At 48.3% G+C, this 20,070-nt stretch overlaps 1 protein-coding gene across 2 annotated transcripts in view; it reads right to left on the bottom strand.

Moving 5' to 3' along the window:
* The window catches only part of LOC146859654 (uncharacterized), a 481,453-nt gene that overhangs the window by 18,787 nt on the left and 442,596 nt on the right, over window positions 1–20,070 (bottom strand). For both annotated transcript variants that reach the window (XM_085646710.1, XM_085646711.1), the window contains exon 16: window positions 13,607–13,705. In XM_085646710.1, coding sequence (XP_085502836.1) covers window positions 13,607–13,705 — 99 coding nt within the window. The remainder of the gene's footprint in view (window positions 1–13,606; window positions 13,706–20,070) is intronic.

The following is a 20,070-nucleotide window of genomic DNA, read 5'->3' as shown; positions in this document are numbered from 1 at the left end:
GGGCCTAGCGATTATCTACCATGATTCTTTGAAGGCTGGCTTTCAGATAGCTTCAAATGCAGATTGTGAGGCACTATCTTTTAGTACTTTACTATCTTTTAACCTTACTAATCACTCAACGTTTAAGGTCATTCTATTGTATAGACCCTCTGGCCCCAAAAACAACTTCCTAACCTCTATTGGGAACTTCCTGGAGGAGGGGCTCTGTGCCGACTCATTTACCATCATGGGTGACTTCAATTATCCTCTAGAAGTTCACTCTGAGTCAGACACAGTGGCAGATCTCAGTCAACGGGTGATAGGCCCGACTCATGAAGCAGGGCATACCCTAGATGGAATTTTTTCAAACCACCCACAACTCCATTTCTTAGGGATACTGCCCCTTACCTGGACTGACCATTCTGCTGTGCAATTTGAGTTGGTTTGCTCAGGGCGTGGGCCGGACAGGGTGGGTCTGAAAAGTCAAATTAAAAGTAGGGCCTGGAATAAAATTGAAGGCCCTGCATTAATTAATGCTCTTTTGACAAGCTTGGCCAAATGCCCCCAGGGTTAGAGGAGGCTACTACACATTACACTAATTGGATTGAGACTGCATGTAATGATCTCGCTCCTGAAAAAGTGAGGGTCCCCAGAAGATCACATCCTACGGCCCCCTGGTATACGAAGGATCTAAGGGAACAGAAACTCATCTGCAAATCTTACGAACGGACATTTAGAAGAGATTATGAGGAAGGTGCCAAAAACAGTTATAAACAAAGTCTCACAATATATAAACAAATGATCTATAAAGCAAAAAAGGATTTTTTCTCAAGCCGTATCAGTCTTGCTGGGAATTCAGCCAAGGAAATTTTTAATATAGTGTCTGACTTGGCCTCCCCTCGTCCCCAAAAAGTTGAATCAACATAGGTATTATGTGAGGATATCACCTTGTTTTTTCAAAAAAAGGTCGAAGTTATTTTTTCAGCCTTTCGATACCCAAGTGGGATGGGGTTGAGGGCCTTTTTGGAAGGCAGTACCAACACGACCACCCCACTGGCGGTTTTTGATAAATTTGAGCCACTTTCTATTACGGAGACAGAGAAACTCTTGGTGACACCCAGGTCAGGCTCCCCCTATGATCCCTGCCCAGTATCTGTAATCGAACGTGCTTCGGGTCCAGTTGCCCACTCACTTAGCTCCTTATTCGGCTCAATGTTTGAGGTGGGGGATTTCTCTAGGCATTGGAAAATCGCCTCAATTCTCCCCCTACTGAAAAAGCCCAATTTGGATCCCAAAGATCCTAATAATTTCTGCCCAATATCTCGTCTTCCGTTACCAGCTAAATTGGTTGAAAAAGCTATGAATAGACAACTCAAGGCCTTGACCCAACTCAATATGGATTTCAAGAGGGCAATAGTACTGAGTCCGCGCTTATTAAATCCACCGCAAGAGATTAGAGAAGCATTGGATAGGGGTGGTAAGGCCGCTTTGATTATGTTAGATCTGTCAGTGGCATTGACACGGTCCATCATGATTTACTGATGGACCGGTTGTCAACATGCGGGGTCCAGGGTATGGACTGGAAGTTGATAAAATCCTTCCTAAGGATAGGTCTCAAATTGTGGCACTGGATGAATTTTGTTCCAGACCTTTTGCCCTGCCCTGCGGAGTCCCACAGGGGTCCTCCCTTAGCCCAACACTTTTTAATGTTCATGTTTCCTCTTTGGCTTCTCTAATTGGTTCATACGGTTTTAATCTTACCTCCTATTCAGACGATACTCAAATTGTGGTCGCTCTGCATCCCGGGCAGAGAGCAAGCATAGACAGTCGGTTTCACGATTGTATGGGGGCGGTAGGGAAGTGCATGGCGCTAAACTGTTTGAAACTTAACTCAAGTAAGATGGAAGTCATTTTATTTAGAAATGACCCCAATTTCTGGGGCCCAAGTTGGGGGCCAGATTATCTGGGCACCCTCCCAACACCTACTAGGAAGGTAAAGAATCTGGGAGTCATTATTGATGATAAGCTCAATTTTAGTGATCACATAAATGCGGTGGCTTCAATCACTTTTTACACTTTGAGAATGATCAAGAAAATTGTACACTTCCTGCTAGCAGACAATAGGCGGACAGTGGTTACTGCCCTTATCATGTCTAGGTTAGACTACTGTAATGGGCTCTACCTAAACTTGCAAGAACGATCCATGAATAAGTTGCAATTGCTGCAAAATGCTGCCGCCAGATTGCTTACTAATACTCCGAAATGTATGCCTTTTTCTAATGAAATAAAAAAACTCCACTGGCTGCCAGTGAGTAAAAGGGTGCGTTTTAAGGCCCTGTGTACTGTGTATAAGGCTCTGCAGGACATTGGCCCAGAATATCTTAAGCAGCGGCTGCAATGGTACCAATCTATAAGAACACTGCGCTCCACGGGGGCAAAGTTAGTCTCAGCACCAACCACAAACAAGCATTGGCATAGCCAATAGGTCTCGCCTTTGGGACCTTATAAGTGTTTAGCCATGCAACAGTTGCATAACTAAATACTTATAAGGTCCCAAAAGCGAGACCTATTGGCTATGCCAAGCGGCCGCGAAAGTGATCGCGATCAAACATCAAAGCGGCCGTGCGGCCGCGAAAGTTAAAGTAATCGCGGTAAAGCATGGCGCGCGCGGCCGCGCACATGCACTATAGCTCTAGGCTGGCCTGGTAGCACTTTTTGGAGCCCTCTCAATAAGTCTCGCCAGACCAGCGCATGCGCTGGGTCAGGCGAGACCTAAAAAGCTTCATGGGGCGGAAGGAGCTTTATAGCGTGTGCAGCAAGAGCCTGGAATGATCTCCCTTTTACTTGAGAAATTCCACGGATTTGTTAGCTTTTAGGAAGCAACTGAGGACCTGGATTTTTAACTTATAATCCGTTTCTTCATCTTAACGCCCAGAGAAAAGCAGTCAGCGCCAGGACACCCTTGGGTAACCGTTCGCCCTATAGACATGCCAATAACGTAACATAACATAACAGTCCTTCAAGACTTAGCCCGAAGGCTGCTCTCCATAGCTACCACTAGGATAGCTTTCAATAAAGGTTGGCTTTAACCTATAACCAATAAGGGGTTGTTTGGACTGAGACAGGGTGCCCACTATAACTAGTGGACAGCATATATCAGGCCAACTTCTCACATTGGTGGCAGCGTGTGGGATTCCAGCTTCCTATTGTTTTACCAGATAATCTCAATTGAGTAACTAACTGAAAACCACTAAAGGTACCCTAGGTACATATAATACAAGCTTTAGAATACAGTAAGTTCTACTGGACTTAGAGTTGTGTGTTAAGGGCTAGCACATCCTTTCTACAACTCAAAAGAGTTTAATAGGCCACACTAGAGTAGGTAGTGCAATACACCACATCACACTAGTAATGTCTTCAAGGCCAGGAACCAGTAGGTCCTTGCCAGAAGCCAATGGGCTTCAAGATTCCCAGTATGATAGCCTCCCATTCATGGAACTGAGAGCATTATGAACAACTAGGAAACTGAAGACAGGCAAAAGTCCAACCACCCAGCTTTTCATAGAGGTACTCAGGCTGGATGACCTTAGCAGATCTTTAGGATCTGAAGGGTTAGGCAGAGTGGGTGGGACAGCACCTGAGGAAAGGCCTAGGGGTGTAACTCCCCATGACCTGACCTCTGAGGCTGGCCAGGCAGATAACAATGATTTGGACCTGGAAAATTCAATTCCCCATGACAGTTATGGAGAGAACCACAATGGACCCCTCTTTGTCCCTCCTGGGAGAGTTGGTGGTGGGCCTAGAAGGTCAAGATCTTCCTCCAGGGAGTCTAACCATTCTAACTCATCTGTAGGGACCTCAATCTCCTCTCACAGGAGGGAAACCTCTCACGAGAAAAGGGAGAGACTGCTTAAGTATGAGGAAGCTCAGCTTGAAATCAGAAGAAAGCAGGTAGCCCTAGATAGGGAGGCCCTAGAGCTCTACAGAGCAATAAAAAAGGGGGACCAGACTCCCATGGTGGCAGCAACATCCCTAGAGATAGGGAGAAGTCTTTTGACCATAGAAACCTGAATACGATTGTCCCTCCCCACCAGAGTGGGGATGACATCCACAAATGGATAACTGCACTGGAAAGGGCCTGTAAAGTACAAAGGGTCCCCCAGGAGCTGTGGGCAGCAATCTTATGGCTCTCCTTTGCAGACAAAGGTAGAGATAAGCTCCTCACTGTTAGAGAGGAGGAGGCAGATGATTACAGCAGTCTGAAAAGTGCCTTAATTAATGGGTTTGGCCTAACCACTGAGCAATACAGGTTAAAGTTCAGGGATACCCAAATAGCACAGACTCAGGACTGGGTAGACTTTGTAGATTGTGCTACTAAGGCTCTGGAAGTTTGGTTACTTGGCAGTAAAGTGCATGACTATCAAGGATTGTACAATTTAATTATGAGGGAGCAGATCCTTAATAATTGTCAGAATCAGCTGTTGCACCGGTACCTAGTAGACTCAGATCTGACCTCTCCCCAAGAACTGGGAAAGAAGGCAGACAAGTGGGTCAAAACCAGGGTGAGGCAGAAGGTACATAACCAAGGTGGTGAACCCAAGAAGCAAGATCCTAAATACTCTGTCAAGGGTGGGGGGAAATGTAAAGACCAGAAGTCTTCACCAGGGCCCCAAAAATCTTCTTCAGGTGGGGATTCACAGTCTACCAAGGGAAGAGGCCAAAAGAAACCATGGTGCAAAATTTGTAAACAGAAAACTCACTGGACCAGTGATTGCACCAAGTCCAAAGAATCTACTCCAGCCACCATTGCCCCTAAGGCAACTGTTCCCCCTAGTACAGCTACAATTGGTGGTGGTAATGTTCAGAATAAGGGTGTAGTAGGGTTGACCCTGGGTTCTGAGGTGGACTCTGGCCTAGTCAGAGTTCCAACTCAGGCTGTTCTAGTCTGTGATGGGGGCATGGATATGTCCCCCTTTGTGAGCCACAGTAATCTGGGCAAATACAAACAACAGCCTTTAATAAATGGAAAAGAGGCTTTGGCTTTCAGGGACACAGGAGAAAATGTCACAATGGTGACAAAAGATCTTGTGGATCCTGGGCAGATTATACTTGGTGAAATGTACCAAGTGACCAATGCTAGCAATGTCACAACAGACCATTCTCTGGCAGTTTTTAACTTCTCCTGGGGAGGGGTAACTGGCCTTAAGAAGGTTGTGGTAAGTGCAGACTTACCAGTACAGTGCTTGCTTGGCAATGATCTAGAGACTTCAGCTTGGGCTGAAGTGGAGCTCAGGACACGTGCAGAAATGTTAGGGATCCCTGCGCATGTCTTTGCTGTGACTAGGTCACAGGCCAAAATATCTAAAACTGAACAGGCCATGGATTCTGGAATAATGGACCAGGTGCCTCCCAAGAGTAGGAGCAGTAGGGTTAAGGCAGTGCCTTCCCACCTGACTCAGAATGCAGGTCAGTCTCCTCAGGTAGATAATCTTAAGCCTGAAGAAGGAACTGTCCCAGAGGAGCTTGAACCTGACCAGGTTGAGTTCTTGGGGACAGGGGTCCCTTCCAGGTCTGATCTGAGCCAGAAGCAGAAAAACCTGCCCCTCTCTTGAACCCCTCAGAAAGCAAGCTGCTGATGAGCTTGCTGGGAATGCTAGTGGCACCCCTAACGTTTATTGGGATGATGAACTCCTTTACTCAGAGAGTAGAGACCCCAAGCCTGGTGCATCCAGGAGGTTGGTTATACCTCTGAAGTTTAGGGGCTTCCTATTGACACTAGCCCATTATATTCCCCTAGCAGGACACCTGGGCCAGAACGAGACTTGGGACAGAATTGTCCCTCACTTTCACTGGCCCCACATGTCTGAAGACACTAAGGAGTTTTGTCGCTCCTGTGTGACCTGCTAAGCTAGTGGCAATGCAGGTGGAACCACAAAGGCCCCCCTTATACCACTACCTGTGGTGGGGGTTCCCTTTGAGAGGGTTGGGATTGACATTGTTGGTCCCATGGATCCTCAGACAGCATCTGGGCACAGGATTATACTGGTGGTGGTGGACCATGCCACCAGGTGCCCAGAAGCAATTTCCCTAAGGACCACTACAGCACCTGTGGTGGCAAGAGTTCTCTTGGGTGTATTCTCAAGAGTAGGATTTCCTAAGGAGGTAGTATCTGACAGGGGTGCAAACTGCATGTCTAGTTACTTGACTGCTATGTGGAAGGAGTGTGCAGTGAACTACAAGTTCACCACACCCTATCACCCACAATGCAATGGTTTAGTTGAAAGGTTCAACAAAACCTTAAAGAGCATGATTAAAGGACTCACAGAAAAGCTTAGGCGAAGATGGGACATACTCTTGCCCTGTCTTTTATTTGCATACAGGGAGGTGCCTCAAAAGGGGGTTGGCTACAGCCCTTTTTAACTTTTGTTTGGTCACCCTGTCAGGGGTCCATTGTGTCTGGTTAAGGAAGGATGGGAGTTACCTCTCAAGCCGCCCAAACAGAACATAGTGGACTATGTACTTGGTCTCCTCTTCAGGATGGCGGAGTATATGAAAAAGGCAACCACAAATCTTGAGGCTAGCCAGGAATTACAAAAAGCCTGGCATGACCAAAAGGCTGTACTGACTGTCTACCAGCCAGGACAGAAAGTGTGGGTATTGGAGCCTGTGGAGTCCCTACAGGGTACTTCATGTCAACGGACTAAAATCATATGTGGACAGGGCAGACATGGGCTTGCTCATGGCTACTGATGAAGGGCTGGAGGAAGAGAGTGACCCACTCCCTGACCTGCTTTCTCAGAACCCTGATGATGGGTCAGTTGATGGAGTAGCCTTGGCAGGCAGCCTCACTGCCCAGCAGCAAACTGACTGCAGAAAACTTCCCAGCCAGTTCAGACATATTGGGGACAGTTTACCTGTGAAGAATAATATCTACAGGCATTCTGACCATGTCATAGACTGTATAAGGACAGAAGTCCAAAATATGTTGGATTTGGGAGTTATTGAACCCTCAGAAAGCCCTTGGGCTAGTCCAGTAGTCCTGGTACCTAAACCTCACACCAGAGATTTCAAGAGAGAGATGAGGTTTTGTGTGGATTACATGGGTCTCAATGCAGTCAGTAGGACTGATGCCCACCCATCCCCAGGGCAGATGCGCTAATAGATACTTTGGCCTGAGCCAAGTTTCTAAGCACATTTGACATGACAGCTGGCTACTGACAAATCAGACTAGCTGATGATGCAAAGCCAAAGACAGCATTTTCTACCCATAGTGGGCACTATCAATTTGTGGCAATGCCGTTTGGTTTGAAGAATGCACCTGCCACTTTCCAAAGGCTGGTGAATCAATTCCTTAAAGGCCTGGAAGACTATAGTGCAGAATATCCAGATGATATTGCTGTCTTTAGCTCCAACTGGAAGGATCACCTGGTCCACTTGAGGAATGTTTTGGAGGCCCTGCAAAAAGCAGGCCTAACGATCAAGGCTACTAAGTGCCAGATAGGGCAGAGTAAGGTTGTGTACCCTGGCCACCTTGTAGGTAGAGGCCAGGTTCAACCATTGCAGAGCAAAATCCAGACCATAATGGGCTACCCAGACTCAGCTGAGAGCCTTCTTAGGCCTGACTGGGTACTATAGAAGATTTGTCAAGGGGTATGGATCAATAGTGACACCCCTGATGACTTAACCTCTAAGAAAATGACCAAAAATGTTCAGTGGACAGCTGGCTGCCAAAAGGCATTGGATGACCTGAAACAGGCCATGTGCACTGCTCCCATTCTGCAAAGTCCTGACTACTCCAAAAGGTTCATTGTCCAAACAGATGCATCTGAGTTGGGGGAAGGGGCTGTACTGTCAGAGTTGAATGATGGTCAGGATCAACCACTAGCTTTCATAAGCAGAAGGTTGACCCCCAGAGAGAAACGTTGGTCAGCCATTGAGAGGGAGGCCTTTGCTGTGGTTTGGGCTCTGAAGAAGTTGAGGCCATACTTACTTGGTACTCACTTCATTGTTCAGACAGACCATAAGCTCCTCTTATGGATAAAACAGATGAAGGGTGAAAACCCCATACTTCTCAGGTGGTCCATTTCATTACAGGGGATAGACTATACAATGTAACATAGCCTTGGGCGTAACCATGCCAATGCAGATGGACTATCCAGATATTTCCACTTAGAACATGAAGATTCAACTGGTCAAGGTTAGTTTAATGTCCCTGCGTTGGGGGGAGAGGGGGTGTAAGAGAGTAGGATCTGCTTCACATGTTTACCCCCACTTTTTGCTGGTGTTTCACTGTTTTTCGACTTAAGTCTGGCTGGGACCCTGCTATTCAGGGCCCCAGCCTAGCAGCTTCCTTTCTAAAATGATTCCATGTACTTTAGGTACATTACAGATTGGATTTGAGGTGCCCTTATAAGTCCCTAGTATATGGTATACTATGTACCCAGGGCATAGGTACCCCAGAGGCATACCAGGGGCTGAAGCATGTATTTGCCAGCCCTGGAAAGCAACCCAAAATGACACCACAGGTCTGCTACTGCAATCTGAGTAAGGTGGTACATGCACTCCTTACTGAGATATAGGTTCACTATATATCACCATATACTGCACATACAAACCTATCACCCCTATGGCAGGCCTTATCAATCCTGAGGGTAGGGTGCTTGGTTATATGTGAGGGGGTGCCCAGGCATGAGCTGAGCCCCTCTGCAGCCTTCGGAATCTCTTCTCTGGGGTTGTCAGTAGTGCAGCTTGACCATATGCTCTTAAGTGCATTATAACCAAACGGTAAATGCTAACTTTGGACTGGCTGCACGGAAACATGTTGTGTTTGGTGTCAAACACCTTGGAATCATACCCCTACACCAGTAACTGGTGTGGGAGTATGATCCCACCCTTTTAGAGGGAGAGACATGGCAGCACTGGTATACCTGGTAGAAACTTAATAGAGCCCTGCCATCACAAAATGGATGCTGCAGCCACAGACACAAGTCTGGCCTCCTACTGCTGACCGAAACTCCGGCAGGGGAGGCCTGGACAATAGGTTTCCTGTCACAGGGAGGTGTAACCACCTCCCAGACAGGATTATGTGTATTGGGGCTGGGTGGGAGCACTCACTGAGTGCTTTGAAGTCCTGCACTGGGGGCACATTTGGTGTCCCTGTGCATAGTCCAGCTCAGACCGGTTCAGGGGCTTCCAACCCCTGCTCTGGCATGGAACTGGACACAGGAAATGGGTGTAGCCACCCCTCTTTCCAAACCCTCCCATAGGTGGGTCCCCAGAGCTAGTCCAACCCCTTCCTTAGGTATAAGTAAGGAACCTCTGTAACCAGAACTTTAGATTACCCTGGACAAAACTCTGAAGCCGAATCCTGGACCTTCATTGCTCTGCTAAAGACCAGAGAACTTACAAAATCTCCCTTGGGGTCAAGGAGTGACTCCCCTGCTTGGCAGGCACCAACGAAGCAATTTGCCGGTCTGCATTATCGAAGCTCATGCCGGACTCCAAAGTATTTGCAGCCCAGGAAGGGGCTTTCCAGACATCTCAGAGGCCGACCCGAGCCCCCAGCAAAGCTGAGACCCGCAGCCCTCGTGAGTAGCATAGAACCGGAACTCCTGGTCACCGTGCACTTTTGCAAGTGCATTCACTTCTCGACGTCTCCTGAAGTCGTGCTTGGGCTGACTTGTAGCCCCCACATCGAGCACTAAATCCACTGAAGATTGTCGGCCTGGTCATTCCAAGTGACCCGTGGGCCGCCATTTTGTGTTTCATCTCGAGGACCCTTCGCAATCCCTGGTCTGTTGACTGGTGGGTCCTTGAGTGGGCAACTTTGAATTTCCTTGGGCTTCCCTGGTTGCTCCAGACGTGCCCCGACTCCCTACCAAGTGGTAAGTCCCACAGACCTTGCTGGTCTGCACCGAAGCATCTTTCTCGTTTCTGCGTGGGTTGCTGTTGCCAGGGCTTGTTGTGTCCAATCCGGGCACCAACGCTGCAGCACTCGACATCCTTTGTAGGACAGCTCGAATCCAGCTCCTGGTCATCCTCAACGCCTCCTGGTCCTCGTGGCTGAAGAGTCAAGCTTCACCTCTTTCACCTGAAATCACCCGACATCGGTGGGCATCTGTCCATCGCCTTCCTGGTCACTGGCTAGTGACCCAGACTCTGTCCCCTCTGCTTTCAGGTTCTTCTCATCTTCGATCCAGGCTTGGATCTCTTTGGACACTTCACAGCTTCATGGCAGCAGCACTTCTTCGCCAGCTCCCATTGAAATCGACGACGCGACTCCAAAAGACACCTATGCACCCGGCTTCCCTGGGTAAGGTAACACGAGTACTCCGGTGCTCCCGTGGGTGTTAGCCCTAGAACTTCCTAAGTCCAAAAAGGTTTGGTCCTGACTCATTTCTAAGTGTCCCTAATCTTTAAAAATCTAACCGTGACTTTCCCCATAGAAGCTAACGGCTCCCCTGTGTCACTACCTTGGGTGGTTCCTTGGGGTCCCAGCGATTCTACAGGCTCTAGGCCTTGTGTCTAGTTAAGTCGTGGTTCTTATAACACTATTTTAGTATACGGTTTGGCTCGCCCCTAGGGCCTGACGTGTATTTGTGCTATTTTACTGTGATTATTGAAGTGTAACTAGGCCTGGGCAGTAAATTCCGTTCCGCTCGCGGAATTTGCGGAATTTCGGTAATTTCGCATTCCGCGGAGAACGCGAAATTGCCCAAAATTCTGCTTTCCGCGACTTCGCGAAATTTATTCTTGTTCGCGTTCTCAAAATGCGTGTTCGCGAGATATTTCTCCCCGAGCACGCAAACAGCAACTGTGAACAGGAAAAAAGCATCGCGAACAAGCAATTCCGCGTGTTCGCGGAATTTCTGCATGTTCGCGGAGATTTTTTACCGTTTTGCGGAGATTTGCGTAACGCGATTACGCAAATTCCGCCCACCCCTAAGTGTAACTTATGTGTTTTGACCTCTAGTCTCATAAAGTTGAGTTGAGTTGAGAGGGCACTTGTATAGTGCATGGCTACCCGGAGGCCTCCCAGCGCTGAGAGTGACTAATCAGATGGAACTGAGGTGACTTAGGGGAACAGAATAGTTTTTAATTGTCTTCGGAAGACTAAGTGGTAGGGTTCCCTCCGAAGCTGGAGTGGCAATGCGTTTCATAGTTTGGCAGCATTAAGAGAAAAAAGACGACCACCACTTCTGGCCCTCTTAACTCTAGGGACCGCCACCAAGTGGAGGTCATCCGACCGGAGTTTCCTGTTAGCTTTATATGGACAAATCATGGGTGAAAATAATGGAGGTCCTTTCCCTTGAAGGGACTTATGAACAATACAGAGGGCTTTAAAATGTACCCTTTCCTTCACCGGCAGCCAGTGCAGTGAACGAATAGCTGGTTTAGCTGAGGTGCGGTTGGATACACCCAGCAGCAGTCTGGCTGCACAGTTTGGATCTTTTGTAATTTGGTTGTGACTGCCGTCGGGGTTCCTAAGTAAAGTGCATTGCCATAGTCAATCCTTGAAAGTTTCAAAGATTGAACTAGGACTTTCTTGGCTAATGGCGGAAGAAGGGGAAGCCCTTTCCTAGCCAGTCTGAGCAGGCCGAAACAGGTGGCAACTGTCTTTCTTGCCTGCACCTTGAATGTCAGGTTCTGGTCAGGCCAGATGCCCCGGCTCTTTACTTCAGTTTTAGGAACTGGGAGTGGGCCCATGCATGCTGGCCACAGGGACTCCAATATCACTGGGGCGGGGTTACCCAAAATCATGATCTCTGTCTTATCCCCGTTGAGCTTCAACTGGGAAGCATTCATCCACTTAGAGACCTCAGTTAGACAGAGATAAAGATACTAGGAGGGTGTGTTTAGTAATAAATACATATATTTTATCTATATACCTGGTGTGGTTGTCTTTCGTTTAGTGGCTCAAGAGATTATAGCCTGGTAAAACAAGCTGCTTTACATTCCTTCAAGACTTAGCTTGAAGGCTGCTCTCCATAGCTACCACTAGGATAGCTTTCAATAAAGGTTTTCTTTAACCTATAACCAATAAGGGGTTGTTTGGACTGTTACAGGGTGCCCACTATAACTAGTGGACAGCATATATTAGGCCAACTTCTCACAGTACTGTACCACATTGAACTCTGTAGTGGACAAACACGTCTAACTGTAGCACCAAGCACTGTATCATGCCAGGACTCTGTGGTGGCACAAAAGAGTCAGTGACATTGAGTACTGCATACGCCTACGCAGGCCCTGCAGTGGCACACAAGTCTAACATTGGCAGCTGGTACCGTACCATACCTGGGCTCTGTAACGGCACCCAAGCCTAATTGTAGCACCAATTACTGTACCATACCAAGGCTCCGTAGTGGCACAAACTAATCAGTGGCATCGAGTACTGCATACGCCTAAGCAGGCTCTGTAGTGGTACATGAGTCTTACAGTGGTACTGAGTACAGTACCATGCCTAGGGTTTGTAGTGGCGCCCAAGCCAAAAAGTGGCACCAAGTACTGTACCATACCCAGGCTCTGTTGTGGCAGAAGTTAGTGTAACAGTGACAGCTAGTACTGTACCACATTGAGCTCTGTAGTGGACACACAAGTCTAATAAAAGCACCAAGTACTGTACCATACCAAGGCTCTGTAGTGGCACAAGTGTGTCTAACAGTGACAGCCAGTACTGTACCATACCCAGGTTCTGTGGTGGCACAAACGAATCAGTGGCATTGAGTACTGCATACGCCTACGTAGGCTCAGTAGTGGTACATGAGTCTAACAGTGACACTGAGCACAGTACCATACCAAGGGTTTGTAGCAGCACACAAGTCTAAAAGTAGCAGCTGGTACCGTTCCATACCTGGGCTCTGTAGTGGCAACCAGGCTTAATTGTAGTACCAAGTACTGTACCAAACTAGGGCTCTGGAGTGGCACAAACAAGTCAGTGGCATTGAGTACTGCAGTGGTACACAACACAAGTCTAACTGTAGCAGCTAGTACTGTACCATACCCAGGCCCTGTTGTGGCACAAGTGAGTGTAACAGTGACAGCTAGTTCTGTACCACATTGAGCTCTGTAGTGGTACATGAGTCTAACAGTGGCACTGAGCACAGTACCATACCCAGGCTCTGTTGTGGCACAAGTGAGTGTAACAGTGACAGCTAGTACTGTACCACATTGAGCTCTGTAGTGGACACACAAGTCTAACTGTAGCAGCTGGTACTGTACCATACCGAGGCTCTGTAGTGGCACAAGTGAGTCTAACAGTGACAGCCAGTACTGTGTCCTACCAGGGCTTTGCAGTGTGTACAAGTGTAACAGTAGCATCAATTACTGTACCATACTGAGTTTCCATAGTGGCACAAGCGAGTCTGTTGCTTCAAGTTCTGTATCATATCATGGAACTTTAGTGGCACAAGTGAGTCTAACAGCGCCACCCAGTATTGTACCATACCCAGGCTCTGTTGTGGCACACGTGAGTCTAAAGGTGGCACTGAACACTGTACCATACCCAGGCTCTGTAGTGGCACACAATTGTAACATTAGCAGCTGGTATTGTACCCGGTCCGATCTCTGTAGTCGGGTCTAACAGTGGCACCCAATACTGCACAAGTGTAGGGTTTGCAGTGGCACTTACTCTGCCAGGTCCCAGTACTTCACCGCTCCATCATGGCCCGCCGAGAGGATGATTCCATGCCCATCTTGAGGAGACATCTTCAGCTTCACACAGTCAACCCTGTGGGAGAGAGAGGGCACGATGGTGAGTAGGGAAGAGGAGGGAACCCCATAAGAGCACGATGGGTGAGAAGGGAAGAGCAGGGCACCCCAAAAGGACATGATGGTGAGAAGGGAATATTATGGCACCCCAGAAGGACATGATGGGTGAGAAAGGAAGAGCATGGCACCCTAGAAGGGCACGATGGTGAGAAGGGAAGAGCATGGCACCCCAGAAGGACATGATGGGTGAGAAAGGAAGGGCATGGCACCCTAGAAGGGCACGATGATGAGAAGGGAAGAGCATGGCACCCTACAAGGGCACGATGGTGAGAAGGGAAGATTATGGCACCCCAGAAGGACATGATGGGTAAGAAGGGAAGAGCTGTTAAAATCTGGTTTGCGATGTCAACATAATCGGCGCCATCTTGTCCCCTCCCAGGCTCGCACGCTCCCTCAAGCAGTAGCCATTTTCGAAAGCACCATGGCCCCTCTGCCCCTCCCCTCCCCCGCCGACCACCAACGCGTTCCCTAGGCGCTGCAAAACATCCCCCACGCGCCGGTCGCCCCCGCTCCCTCATACATAGGCCATAAACCCTCTCCTTCTGCGCGACCCTGCCATGGAACCACATCCCACGCCTGACCGACATCCCATACATGGTCATACATCTCTTTGATAAACCCCCTTCCTCTGCGGCCGATTGTCCGAACCGATCCCAGGCCATCACTTAGCCCTGCGGATGCAGTTTATTGCCCCTACTGTAAGGGAAACACCCCACATCAAAGGGATTACAGTAGATCAAGGCCCCCCACCCCCTGAGACCCGACACACACCCCCGGGAATTGACGGAATGTCCAGCTGTGTGATAGCCATCTCCTACTGTGGGTGGGGTGGGGACTTCTACTGTAGCTATGTGTGGGAGCGGATCTGAGCCGGGGATTCTGAGGATGTTCTTTCATGTATCAAAGCGATCTCAAGAATGTGCCATGTATGATAAACCTGCAATAAAGTCATAAACGTGTGTATAAGAGACCAGGTCTCAGAGATGCAGTTAGAGCACCTCGTGACGATACCTTGCTGTCCGATCTGATGTGTTCTACTCCGACGGAATAAAAACTTTGTTTCCTGCCTTCCAGTCTCCGGCGCCTGCCTCCTTGTTGGTTAATTTTCGAGTGGTATAAGAGGCGATTACCGCCGGGCAATACTTGAAAGGTTATCAACTGCAACTGCCACTACCATATTTAACAATTGGCGCCCAATGTGGGGCCCATCAGCGACACGTGGATCCAGTGGGAGAGGTCCTGACGACAAAGTAAACGACTGCAACGATCGGGAAGAGCTCCTGCCTGATAGACCCTCGTCTGGCAGCCGATCATCCGAACTTCACTGGTTCCGAGCAGACCTCTCTCGAGTGATCTACGGTCCTGACTGGGAACCATCAGGAGTGCCGCAGCAATAACGTAGAGTAGAGGACGATCGGGCGCTGGAGGCGGAAGACGAGAAACTGTCCATGCGGTCCGGGTAAGGTCGTATAACACGACAAATTGCGAAACGATTGATTGATTGATTGAAAATACTAGTATTGCTTATTGATTGTTCTTTTTGAGGTATTCGCTGCCTACAAACGGGGAAGAGTAGAAATACTCTCTCTCCCTTTGCAGATAGTGAAGGGTAGGTAGCACGGACTTTTGTCCCCCATTGTAATCTGTCGCGCCTATTTTCCTCCCCACTGATTGATTGACCGAATATTGATTGTTTTGAAGAATAGTACTTCTTGAGATATTCTCTGTTTGCAAATAACGTAGAATAGAAATATTCTGTCTAGTCTTTGCAGATAGTGAAGGGTAGGTAACGCGGACTTTTGTCCCCCGTTGTAACCAGTCGTGCCTATCTCTTTCTCACCATTGATCGATTGATTGTCCGAACACTGGTTGTTCGATATTGGTTCTTTGGAGGTATTCTCTGCTTACAAGTAACGTGGAATAGAGATATTCTGTCTAGTCTTTGCAAGCAGTGAAAAGATAGGTAGTGCAGACTTTTGTCCCCGTTGTAACCCGTCATGCCTGTCTTCTCCCCACTGATTGGTAGTTGGTTCTGCCCGGACCGCTTATTAGAGATGAACCATCCGGCTCCTCTGGAAGGCACCCCTAATAAGGACATGTTTACTAAATATGGACTAGTCGCTGTAGCTTATAGCAAACTATTGCACGAATATACAAAGAAGGACTCCGAAAGTCAGTGGCCACTGATGGGATCCTTTGATGATCATAAAATAGAAGCGCTAGAAATAGCTCTACGTAGCAATAAAACGACGCCTACTATGCTCGACAGTTTCGGCATGTGGCGCAAAGAAACAACGCAACGGAAAAAGAGAGAAGAAGTAAAAGCAGAAAAAGAACTACGAAAGGCAGCTCACCTTGTCGCTAGAAAGTTAGAGGAAGAGATAAAGGAGAGAAAGGAACCTAAACTAAAACAAGAGTCTGAAACATCAGGCCAGTGCCCTGTTAGGACTTCCTCTACACTCTACCCTGAGTTGCCTTCCAAGCAACGAGCGAATGACGGATTGCTATTAGGTCCCCCGATCATCTACATGCCCCCTCCATACGCTCCCTCCCAACATATATATATGCCACACTCCAACAAAATAGTATGATTAAAACGCTTTTAATAACTTGTAGGTATATGCAACACTTCAATAGGGTAAAACACGTTAAACACAACTATTTACATGGCAGCCTGCTGCAACATCCACCCCCAAAGCATTTCACCGTCCGCGTAACACAGTCCCCGCCCCACCTTCTTCGAAGTAGCAACATTGCTGTCTCTTAGTCGGCTTTGGGCTATAAAAAGGGCCTACAAAAACCATCCGCCTGTGAGACGGCATCAGTAACGGTCCGTTGTGCGAAGAGGCCGGAGGCAACAAGACCGAGACCCGGGCGGCGCCGAGGTGATGACCAGCAAGTTGTTGTACTGGTCTTGCCAATCTGCTATGCTGCACAGATCGACAGCGAAGGGTGCCCTGGCGGGGGGGAAGCGACGCGAACGGGCCTCCCCCGCCTCCCCAGGTGGAGGCTCACCAGCTGAGAAGGCACCCCTGCCGTTTCACTCGCCGTCCAGCTGAGTAGGCGCCCCTGTACTCGCCGACCAGCTGAGAAGGCACGCCTGCCGTTTCACTCGCCGTCCAGATGAGTAGGCGCCCCTGCACTCACCGGCCAGCTGCAGCAGGGGAGCCACTTACGTCTCGCCTGCCGGACAACCACCCGGGCACGGGTTCCTTTCTGCACCAAGATTGCCATTAGCGTTCGACGCAAGAAGTGGGCCCCCGCAGCCAAGTGGTCGGGGGGACCCACCCCGGTGGCTGTAATGAAGAGCTGCTGCTGCCACTGGACTCTCAAAATGGCGGTCGGCTCTCCGGATTCGGGCCTGGTCCACTAAGATGGCTCTGGGCTACCTTGGAACTCGGAAGCATGCCTGCTCGGGCGTGGGCCCCACCCTTGAAAACGTCCTCTCAGTTTTGCAGATTTTGCGGGAGTCATTGGCCCTCGACTCCCGCGGACTTCCGGTAGGGGCAACCGCCACTATCGCTCGATCATTCCACATTAACTTGCCTTTGCCCCGGGCGGCAGCCACCTTGTCCCCGTTTGGTGCCGTGAGAGAGGCTGATTCAGGGTATCGGCGGAGAGGCACGCCTGCTGTCTCGCTCTCCGAAAGGACCACGGCATCGCTGCAAGATGGTGGTGCCCTCATGCTGACGCCAGTTTCTGTTTGAATTACCAGGAGACACTGTAGTCTACCAACCCGAAGCAGTTCTGGTGGAACCTCAGCACGATCCGGTAGGAAACAACTTTGCTTTCCCCACCTTCGAGTCACGATTCATGCTGTCTGTTCTTTCTGTTGGCATTAATGGAAACTTTTTGGACTGCCGAAAGGGATTCTAGTCCGACCGTTAGCTAGTGGAAACATCTAGACTGTACACTGGACCCACCCGACCTCGCCCCAAAATGGCGCCGATGTGGGAGGGGCCTACAACTCCTTATGGCGTTCCAGGTTACTTGGCATTGATGTTAAGGGATATGTATACGGTCTTTTTGCACATGGCGGGCGAGGGACAGGGAGGGTACTGACTGGACATGCGGAAAACCTTATTGATGCTGGTCTTCTCATTATTGATTATTTTTATTTTCGCATTAAGGTAGTATTGCTCATGATTCTTGACGCCTCTTGCACCGTGGCCGGCCTATACGGTTGTAGGCCCGTATTTGTATACTGACATTTTCACAATAAAGGGTTTTCGAAAGAATTATGGAATCAGCGTCATAACAATCGTCTAGGTTGGTAAGGTTTTAAATAACGGCCGTCATTCCCAACCAATAGAAGACAGATAATGCAGACCCTTTGCCTGAATTTTGGATTGATGAAAATTTGTATCCATGTAAGGTATGGTATTTTGTCCAATAATATACGGCTAATTGAGAAACAAATGCACGAAGAGGGAACTCGAATTTAGGGAAAAATAAAAATGAAGAAATTTTGGTATAGTAGAAAAGAAGGATATAGTACACAGAAAGAAAAATGCGAAAAGGATAGTCAAGATCTGTGGTATTGTACGTTCCTGCAGCTAGTCTGGTACGTGGTAAGTAGAACTTTTTCGTGTCTACGCGCGCTAACGTACTTTGAATGCTGCACACCCCCCCCCCCTTTCTTTTTTTCTCTATAGGTCACATCGGAGTTCCGACTGAAGAAAGGAGTGGACATGGACCGCACCGTGCTCAATGTAGGGAAAAACATAGACAAACGTTGTGGGATGGTGCGTGAAGTGCAGACCACCACTGAGAACGTGAAAAACTGTATGGTATGACTGTGCGTATGTGCCCTGACTGTACGGTATGCATTACATATGCTTGGGTCGCTGGAAGAGAACGTCATCGTATGACTGAAGTGCTTGTCTATCGATCAAAGGGAGGGGAGTAAAAGGTCCGACACCCCCCCAAAATGAATTACGGAAAATACTGAAAATACTCAGCATGCATAGGAAAGAGGAGAGGAAAGGAGAGGTCCCCATACTCAACGAAGCTCTGTCTTAAGTTTCTGCGCTTGATGTATGTACTGTTACGCCCTATCCGGTATTTGTGTGTACGTGAACGCCGAATTTATGTTTCTCCCCCGCTTGTGTTTTCCTACGTAGAACTGACCAGTGCTACTCCATGTTGTGTGTACACCAAGTAGCCTATTATCGTACACATGTCTCTCTCTCTCTCTCTCTCTCTCTCTCTCTTTATGTCGTACGTATACGAAATAGCCTACTTGATGTGCACGTCTCTCTCTCTCTCTCTCTCTCACTCTCTCTCTCTCTCTCTCTCTCTCTCTCTCTCTCTCCCTCGCTGAAGGCTCTCTTGCCCTCTTTCTTTTTGAATAAATTAACGACACTATACCTCCTCAGTATGTGTATAATTGGCCTAAAACACGTCAGTGTTCAAACAAATTGACAGAAGCAAAAACGACCGTATTTTACCACATTACTACCTCTCCTTTCTGTAAAATGTTGAACTTAACTGGCTGAGAAAGAAAGGACAGGTAAGACGACTGATGTCTCCCAATCTGGCCCTCATCACGGGGACTATATGTCAGTGGTTTTCGTTTTCGGGCTCTAACGACTCCACCTCCATCACTCAGAATCGCCCCGCCCATTGCACAGAAATAGAACGCCTAAACACCCCGTCCTTCCAGAATAGTCCTAGTTATATTTTAAGCAATACAGCTGATGACCTTGTTTTTAAAGAAACAAAAAGGATCCACCCACAAGTACAAGAGATCACCCAATTACTCAATGTGTATCCCACGATCGTGGAAAATACACATTAGTTGTTTAAATACCCCTCACACACCAAAAGGGCCCTTGGTGTCATGCTTCATCATAGGGGTCTTCCTGCCCCTCTACGGGACAGGGCGTGCTACGACCTACGTTTGCGCGGGAGCACTGTTGTTGGTGAGACAGCTATGTGTGATGCGGGGGTGTGAGAGGAAGGGTCAGGAGTGAATAAGGAGTGAATTAAAAAATACCTGGCTCTCAGGTCTAGGAAAATTTATTCTGCCGGTCGAACTTGTATTGTTAAAAGGTGGGGTAAGGAGGGTGTAAGCCTCAATGAGCTATATCTCCTAGTGGTGTCGACATGTTTCGAAGCTTCCCCATGCTTCTTCGTCAGGACCTTAAGGATCCCTTCCTGTCACTAACTGTGTTGTGTCAAGTAACAAAGATTGTGAGAGAAAAAAAGAATATGTAAAAGGAAGTAAATAGCCTCCACGATATCAATGCCTTAATAGGTCTTACATAGTCCTATTAACCTAGAGGGAAATAAAAGGCGTATTAATTACGTATGAAGTAGTTC

This window comes from Triturus cristatus, chromosome 3_1, assembly GCF_964204655.1.
Source record: "Triturus cristatus chromosome 3_1, aTriCri1.1, whole genome shotgun sequence".
Taxonomy (NCBI): Eukaryota; Metazoa; Chordata; class Amphibia; order Caudata; family Salamandridae; genus Triturus; species Triturus cristatus.
Note: the sequence above shows the minus strand (reverse complement) of the source record. Positions and strands in the feature narration are given on the sequence as shown.